Raw genomic sequence first — 9706 nt, forward strand, 5'->3', positions numbered from 1 at the left:
CACGAAGGGCCTTATCAGGGCGGTGCTGCTTTGACATATAACGTGCGCCACACACAAGACAGAAGTCGCAGCACAGGCTTCATGTCTCACCCAGTCACAATATTCTGACACCGGACCAACCGGTCCTAGCACTAACCCCATAATGCCAGACGCCAGGCGGAGCAGCCACTAGATTGCCAATTGTAAAGTCTTAAGTATGACCCGGCCGGGGTTCGAACCCACGACCTTCCGATCACAGGGCGGACGCCTTACCACGAGGGCAACCGTGCCCTGACCAAACCTATTTATCTGCCAAAATATTGATAAAAAAAAAGTACCTAACCTGGTTCTGAATGTCTATCAAAGCTAATTTACTCGTATTAGCCTAACGGGTAACCTTAGAGAGAAGGACTACCAAACACAAAATAAAGCTTATTCGCAAGAAAACAAGCTGGTTATCAGAGAGATATGAAAAGTGGTCCATATCAGGCAACCTTCCCCTACGTGTCTGTGACGTCAAACGTAAAATTTCTTCCAGTCTGAAAATGTACAGAGCTGCCATCATATTCGCGAGTTCCGTAAGATTTTGGCATTGTCTTTTTCTTTTTAGTGTGTTATGACTTTTTGTTGTGCATTTTGCGATTACAGAGATAAGTTGCAAATTGACCATGAGTCGCCACGGTAATTATCAACATTGATTGGTTCTTTTGCAGTGAATGCTTACAATCGTTGTCCTCAGAAACACGAATCCAAAGCCGCAATTCTTCCACACATCAAATAATCAGCCTGATTGGCGTTTACTTTGACAATCCAAGTTTCACCTGGAATCTCAAAGTCAAACCCATTCACCCCATTGATTAATTTTGTTACATGAGGAACTGTGTATTTGGTTCCCCAGCTGTTTATTAATGAAAACTCGTGAAAATGATGACAAAATGCGTTTTATCTGAAGATATCCTCAGAATGCAGGAAAGTTGTTTGCATGCAAATTAGGTTTAATCATTGATCCAGGGTTTACGGGTTGGGGTAGCGAAGACTTACTAGTCTTGGTGATGACTGATACAGGCGTTGTTGAGTTGCGAAACAACAGGTTGACTACCTGTGATCGAATTGACTGATTGAATGGATAATCACTTTCATTTGACGTGCTATTTCTTCTGAATGTTTCAATCGCGCTTTATCTCATTTGACGTGCTATTTCTTCTGAATGTTTCAATCGCTCTTTATCTTATTTGACGTGCTATTTCTTCTGAATGTTTCAATCGCGCTTTATTTTATTTGCTATTTCTTCTGATATTCCAGCTGTATACGAACCGTTGTGAACACTAAGGTTGAGTCATGTCGGCACGGTGTGTGTTTCTCGTCCTTCTGCTCGTTGCTTGCGCACGTGAGTCCTGTTGCTCGGTCTGTCTCTCCGTCTGTCACAATGTGGCACAGGATTGTTTTAGAATGATAACGTGACGACACTATTATTTGTGTAGGACTATGCACGTCACTGGCAGACTGTAACGTTATTTAAGACACTGCAGGACTGTTCGCCTATTTACGAGACTCACAGAGTCTATTCAAGTCTCTGTCGGACTGTTCGCCTATTCAAGTCACTGTCGGACTGTTAGCTTATTTAAGTCACTGTCGGACTGTTACCTTATTTAGGTCTCTGTCGGACTGTACGCCTATTCAAGTCACTGTCGGACTGACACACACACACACACACACCCACACACACACAAGCGCGCACATAAACATACACACACACACACACACACACACACAAGCGCGCACACAAACACACACACACCCGCACGCACGCACACACACACACACACACACACACACACACACACACACACACACACACACACACACACACACACACACATCCTTGTAAATGTTTCTATCTATCACTCTGTAGAAGGAGCACGTATCCTTAACTGCGATAGAGGATCTATCGACGTCGCGGAAGGTGACACCAGCTTGGCGCTCATCTGTGACCAGTACTCTGGTTCTATCTCGTGGCAATATCGAGCGAACCCTACGACCACTAACCAAGAAATCGGCACATGCACAGGGCAGACCTGTCAAGTCAACCAATATTTAAGCCAGTACTACCAGCTACAATGGTTAACTGACTTCTCAAGCAAGCTTACGTTCTACCATGCCCTGACCACTGCAAGGGAGTCAGCGGATAATATTTATAGCTGTGGTAACGCCAGGTGCACTGTTCAGGTCAACGGTAAGTATAATTCCATACACACACACACACACACACACACACACACACACACACACACACATACACACACACACACGCACACACACACACACGCACCCATACACACACACACCCACCCACCCATACACACACACACACACACACATACACACACACACACACACACATACACACACACACACGCACACACACACACGCACACACATACACACACACACACACACGCGCGCGCGCGCACGTGCAGTCACAAATAAAAGAGGGGAGTGCGTAACTACATTAGATAGTTTTCAAATAAGTACATGCTTTTTTTTCTTCGATTTTAACAATCTTGCGTATAAAACTATGCTCAATAAAAACAGAAAAATGAATTTGGCTTCTGCTTCTGCTTGAAATAATTTACAGTTTTTAATGACACTCACTTTTTAGCTTGTCATATCCGGCTATTAGGACTTGGTCGTGTGACAGATGTTTTCTTCCACAGGAGATTACGTTGATGTCTAACGAAGCCGTCATTTTAACTCGATGACCCCTGAGGTTATCTCCTCGATCAGTACAGAATTGTCATCATGAGCATAAGTCAAACACAAAACCTTTCGCTTTCTGCACCCGACTTGTTTGTCTGATGGTGTCATTGCAGTAACAAACTGTACAAGGAGAAACAAGTGGCGTGAAGCGATATACAAACATTTAGTCAAGATCAACACCACAAACCATGCAATCGTCGCCGAGACTACATTCAGATAGTCTCGGCTAACCATACCAAAGAACAAGACGGGTCACGCTCGCCGCCGCGAAGCACTCGTCCGTAGTACTTATTGAACCTATTTGTTTTCATTCTAAGTACTTTTTTTTAAACTTTTTTTTATGTGCAGAGTGGAACCTTTTTTTCTTTTTTTTTCTCTCTTTTCCACAAATAGCATATTATTACAAAGTACAGAAAAAGTGTGCTTATTCTTCTAATTAATGTACATCAATATATATTTATTATACTTCGTCGATGATTACTTGACCAAATTTTCAACCAATTCGGTTGAAAAATGAGAGCGTGACAGTGCTGCCTCAACTTTCACAAAAAGCCGAATATGACGTCACCAAAGAAATTTATCCCACAAATTAAAAAAACGTCTGGGGATATAATACTCAGAAACTCTCATGTGAAGTTTCCTGAAGATCGGTCCAGTAGTTTTCTCGAAATCACTTTACACACACACACACACACACACACACACACATACACACACACACACACACACCACTTCCCTCATCTCGATTCCCCCTCTATGTTAAAACATTTAGTCAAAACTTGACTAAATGTAAAAAGATTTACGTAGCCATTTCTGTGAGTCAGCATCCTATCGGTTGCCACGCCTCGAAGCGTGTTACCAATGACCAGCACAAAGAGTTCAGAAAGAGACAGGGGCATCCGAGAAGCTTTTAGGAAAGGGCAGAAAACCACGTTGGAGAAAACCAGAGATTACATTTTCTCGCTGTACAACCTTTGCTTGCAGTCCCTGCTGAGCTGGGAACTCCATCCGTGGTCTTGAGCAGACCAAGCCAGGGTGGACGGGTCACGGTGACCGGGACAGTGGATATCACCAGGGTCTACTCTTCACAAGGGTATTACACTTGTACTTGGGTCCGTCAACAGGTACATGATTTTGAGTGTTGTCGTTCATAGATTCATGCTTTGCATGGGACACTGTACCCTCTAATTTAAACTTCTTGTACTAGCCCACTTTTGGATCTGCTTTGTACGGTGTTGAAGCTTGCGCCAGAACTAGTTGAATAGTATCATTCTTCAATATTGTCGTGTTCTTCTTTTGTCAACTGTGTAGATGGTGCAATGCGAGTTATGATTTCAAGCTCAACTCTTGATACTTAAGGGAGGAGAAAGCACCGTGGTTACACACAAGCGCCTGTTTCCTGGTCCCAACGTGAACAAAGAAGACAGGTCGGGGAAGTGTGACTTCACAGAAAGCCTTGACCCCGGCTTTGCGACCTACACCTACAAAGTGCTCGTGTACCCTGGAGCTACCGAGAAAACACAAACTATAATTGAAGTTGGTGAGTCCCACACAGACACACAGAGAGACACATACAGACACACACAAACTGACAGACAAACACATACAGACAGACAGACAGACAGACAGACAGACAGACAGACAGACACACACACACACACACGCGCGCACGCGCGCACGCAAGCACTCACTCACACACACACACACACACACACACACACACACACACACACACACACACACACACACACACACACACACCCTTACACATTTATACAAGCATACATGAATAGCGTCCGATATGTAACACTGGAGGAATACCCGGCTTCGCCGGGGTGAATCGCGAGACAGAGACAGACAGCGTGGCGGTTCACCACAATCACCTTTGAAGGCGAAGTCCTGTCAAACGGGTTTGATAATTTTAGAGCTATATTTCTTAGCCCTATATTATCTGTTGTAGCTTCTCAAATGCCAGAACATACAGACAGACAAAAACCGCTAGACCCCATCACAAACAGAACTCTACAATACACAGGTTTTTGCCCACACACACACACAAACACACACACACACACACAAACACACACACACAGAGAAGCCGTATGTATATATGTATTCTTTCTTTATTTGGTGTTTAACGTCGTTTTCAACCACGAAGGTTATATCGCGACGAGGGAAAGGGGGGAGATGGGAATATATATGTATATCTATATCTATAAATATATAGAGATAGGTGACAGTGTATTTTTCGCGTGGCTATAAATTGATTCGACCTTTTCACTTTGACAGTAAGACCAACTTACGGGTGCAAGGGAAGCGTTCTGGACAGCGCAGTGACATTCTAAAAATAGTAACTTAGAAACGGGAATATGGATTGAAGCCACACGAAGGCGCAAAACACTGGAGAAGATAAGGAAGAGTTACTGGGAATGGTGAATTCGCCGGGGTGAATCGCGAGACAGAGACAGACAGCGTGGCGGTTCACCACAATCACCTTTGAAGGCGAAGTCCTGTCAAACGGGCTTGAGATTTTTAGAGCTTATTTCTTAGCCCTATATTATCTGTTGTGGCTTCTCAAATGCCAGAACATAGAGACAGACAAAAGCCGCTAGACCCCATCACAAACAGAACTCTACAATCCACAGGTTTTTGCCCATACACACACACACACAAACACACACACAGAGAAGCCGTATGTATATATATGTATATCCCATGACCTCCCTTCTTTGTCTCTGTTACTTCAGTATGGGTATATATGTTGTATTTTTATAGCTCAATAAATACATCATGGACTCCAAAAAATATATGATAGTGCAGATTCCGATTTGGGCAAAGGACTACTTTCCTCCCGACCTTTGACCTCGCGCCGAACAATGTGACACATTTGTATGAAGTTCTAAAATCGTATTGCACGGCTCAGAAAACCATATCAGTTGCACGCAAAAATGAATCTCAGAACTGATCTGATGTATGAGATGCAATAAGCAAAAGTTTCTTTCATTATGAAAGCAATGCAGGTCGAAAAAAACGAACATTCAACTTACAAGATAACCTGAGATGCTAGCGAACCAAAACAAAAACACGAGTACCCTCCCCTTGCATCGTTAGCAGACGACTTTTGAGAATCTGTCGGTAGTGTGTTTTGGTGTGCGCCTTCAGCTATCAAACATCGGCTGTTTCACGTGTTTTGCGAGCAAGTCTACTCTTTTGCCTGGCTCTGCAGTAAGTCCACATATTTTTCCGTAATCCAGTCATATTCCTTCAAAATGCAATCAATCGGCGGTGACAGACGTGTCGGTCGCGTTTTCCTCACACCCATACCAGTTTAAGTTCATCCATGCAAACACACTCGCAAAACAGTTTATCACGTAGATACATTTCAAATAGGGAGCAAATGGTTAAATCTAAACCTACATATTTGTTCCCTAAAATTTGCTTCTCTGTCAATAAGCCTAATTACACACGTTCGAGAAAAACAACGTGGAATCAATTCTGAATCGAGTAAGCCAAATGGGTCCCAAACCCGTTTCGCCCGTTCTGCCGACCTGAAACGCAAAACAAAAGAATTGTGCGCTTCAACTAAATTAATTTCTATTCGACTTCATTACTTTCTTGCAACTTATGAACCTTTACTTAAAGCTTTTAAATGGTCTGAAAGTAGTGTTACCGCGTACTTATCGATGCACTCATTCGTTTTATTTTTTCAGCGACGGTCACTTAGTTTAAGGTTGCAAAAGGGCTAAGTCTCGCTGGCAACAGTTTTACCCTGCACAGATCGCAACAGTGCCGCTAGTAGTCTACACTTTGTGTTTGATGGTAGAATGGGATATACAGATTACAACACTCGTGGTTTTTTATATGGCTTGTATTTCAGTCAAGACCCAGCGGGAATATCAATCGAGAGCCACTCGCCAGAGGCTCGTGTCTCCCGATGATATTCATCCGCTGGGTCTTGACTGAAATACAAGCCATATAAAAAACCACTCGTGTTGTAACCTATACATATCTATTGTATAAATATATAGAGATAGATGAGAGTGTATTTTTCGCGTGGCTATAAATTGATTCGACCTTTTCACTTTGACAGTAAGAACAACTTGAGATTTTTAGAGCTTATTTCTTAGCCCTATATTATCTGTTGTGGCTTCTCAAATGCCAGAACATACAGACAGACAAAAGCCGCTAGACCACATCACAAACAGAACTCTACAATACACAGGTTTTTGCCCACACACACACACAAACACACACACACACAGAGAAGCCGTATATATATATATGTATATCTATATCTATAAATATATAGAGATAGGTGAGAGTGTATTTTTCGCGTGGCTATAAATTGATTCGACCTTTTCACTTTGACAGTAAGAACAACTTACGGGTGCAAGGGAAGCGTTCTGGACAGCGCAGTGACATTCTAAAAAAAGTAACTTAGAAACGGGAATATGGATTGAAGCCACACGAAGGAAGGGAGATAAACGCAAAACACTGGAGAAGATAAGGAAGAGTTACTTGTAATGGTGAAATGAACACAAAAACCAAAATCGGTTCAGCGCTGCGCGCTGAGAGCACGTGTTGAAATATCTCATCGATGATATTGTGTCCGGGGTGTAGCTGAATACGGTGTCCAAATTTGAAAAAGATCCACCGAGAACTTTGGCGTTGTGATGTGGTCTAGCGGCTTTGGTGTGTCGGTATGGGGGCCCGGGTAGCTGAGGTGGAACCAAAATCGGTTCAGCGCTGCGCGCTGAGAGCACGTGTTGAAATATCGACCAGGTTGTGTCCTGTCCCGGGTGTACCTGAATATGCCCACCAAATTTGAAGCAGATCCATCGAGAACTTTGGCCGTGCATCGCGAACACTCACACACACACACACACACACACAGAGACAGACAGACAGACAGACAGACAGACAGACACTAGTCGTGTATATATATACCAAATATAATAATAAATAATAATAATACCAAATATAAATAATAGGCTGGTACAGAGTTACCTCCCTTTAGGCTTTTTCAAATTTCCCTTGTTTTAACCTAATTTCTTGGTTAAAACTTGTCTAAATTTCTAAATTCTTTCTTAATAAATATCAATTCTACACTTTGGCCTTAAATCAAAGTGTTTCCCTTCACAGATATCCTCTTGGGGTTGTCAGATGAGGGTAGTCTCCCATGCCAACAGAAGCTACCATTCAGAGAATGGTTTGCTTCTTAGTTGGATACCATGGGTTGACAACTCTCGCCATCAGTACCACCTGACCACTGATGAGACACAATAGTGTTGAAACACGTGTCTGGTCTAGGTACAAATACAATGGTCCTCCTCAGGACTAGATTACCTTGCGATACGTCCCCCACAAAGGGACTTTGCTCTGTAAATCTCGGTCCCCCTTGAGGAGGATCTGATGCTCCCAATAGGCTGTCTGCGAAGGGATACTTATTTCTCTCTCTATCTCTGCTAAGAGATTTTAACAAATCTCGGAAGGAAGTCTCTGCTGACTTTCAATTGTTTCTTTCTGACGTTTAATATATATATATATATATATATATATACTAGAGGAATACCCGGCTTCGCCGGGGTGAATCGCGAGACAGAGACAGACAGCGTGGCGGTTCATCACAATCACCTCTGCAGGCGAAGTCCTGTCAAACGGGATTGAGAATTTTAGAGCTTATTTCTTAGCCCTATATTATCTGCTGTGGCTTCTCAAATGCCAGAACATACAGACAGACAAAAGCCGCTAGACCCCATCACAAACAGAACTCTATAATACATAGGTTTTTGCCTACACACACACACAAACACACACACACACAGAGAAGCCGTATATATATATGCATATCTGTATCTATAAATATATAGAGATAGGTGAGAGTGTATTTTTCGCGTGGCTATAAATTGATTCGACCTTTTCACTTTGACAGTAAGAACAACTTACGGGTGCAAGGGAAGCGTTCTGGACAGCGCAGTGACATTCTAAAAATAGTCACTCTCAGAAACGGGAATTTGGGGTGAACGGCGCGACAGAGACAGACAGCGTGGCGGTTCACCACAATCACCTTTGAAAGGCGAAGTCCTGTCAAACGGGATTGAGAATTTTAGAGCTTATTTCTTAGCCCTATATTATCTGCTGTGGCTTCTCACATGCCAGAACATGCAGACAGACAAAAGCCGCTAGACCCCATCACAAACAGAACTCTATAATACATAGGTTTTTGCCTACACACACACACAAACACACACACACACAGAGAAGCCGTATATATATATGCATATCTGTATCTATAAATATATAGAGATAGGTGAGAGTGTATTTTTCGCGTGGCTATAAATTGATTCGACCTTTTCACTTTGACAGTAAGAACAACTTACGGGTGCAAGGGAAGCGTTCTGGACAGCGCAGTGACATTCTAAAAATAAATAGTAACTTACAACTGAACGGGAAAGCCACACGAAGGAAGGGAGATAAACGCCAAACACTGGAGAAGATAAGGAAGAGTTACTTATAATGGTGAAATGAACACAAAAACGAACATGAGTTTAGCGCTGCGCGCTGAGAGCACGTGTTGAAATATCTCATCGATGATATTGTGTCCGGGGTGTAGCTGAATACGGTGTCCAAATTTGAAAAAGAACCACCGAGAACTTTGGCGTTGTGATGTGGTGTAGCGGCTATGGTGTGTCGGTATGGGGGCCCGGGTAAGCTGAGGTGGAACCAAAATAGCTGAGGTGGAACCAAAATCGGTTCCGCGCAGCGCGCTGAGAGCACGTGTTGAAATATCTCATCGACCAGGTTGTGTCCAGGGTGTACCTGAATATGATCACCAAATTTGAAACAGATCCATCGAGAACCTTGGCCGCGCATCGCGCACAGACACACAGACACACAGACACACAGACACACACACACACAGACACTAGTCGTATATATATATAGATATATATTTTCACAGCTTGTTTTA

At 43.0% G+C, this 9706-nt stretch overlaps 1 protein-coding gene across 5 annotated transcripts in view; it reads left to right on the plus strand.

Annotated features, from left to right (window-relative positions):
• LOC138965239 (uncharacterized) overlaps positions 1–9706 on the plus strand; it is an 81460-nt gene that overhangs the window by 67323 nt on the left and 4431 nt on the right. For 3 of the 5 annotated variants that reach the window (XM_070337367.1, XM_070337368.1, XM_070337366.1), the window contains 4 exons: positions 1282–1366; positions 1892–2212; positions 3721–3860; positions 4096–4276. In XM_070337367.1, coding sequence (XP_070193468.1) covers positions 1318–1366; positions 1892–2212; positions 3721–3860; positions 4096–4276 — 691 coding nt within the window. In that variant the 5' untranslated portion in view covers positions 1282–1317. The remainder of the gene's footprint in view (positions 1–1281; positions 1367–1891; positions 2213–3720; positions 3861–4095; positions 4277–9706) is intronic. The other 2 variants (XM_070337369.1, XM_070337370.1) reach the window with 1 other exon arrangement.

This window comes from Littorina saxatilis, linkage group LG4, assembly GCF_037325665.1.
Source record: "Littorina saxatilis isolate snail1 linkage group LG4, US_GU_Lsax_2.0, whole genome shotgun sequence".
Lineage (NCBI taxonomy): Eukaryota > Metazoa > Mollusca > Gastropoda > Littorinimorpha > Littorinidae > Littorina > Littorina saxatilis.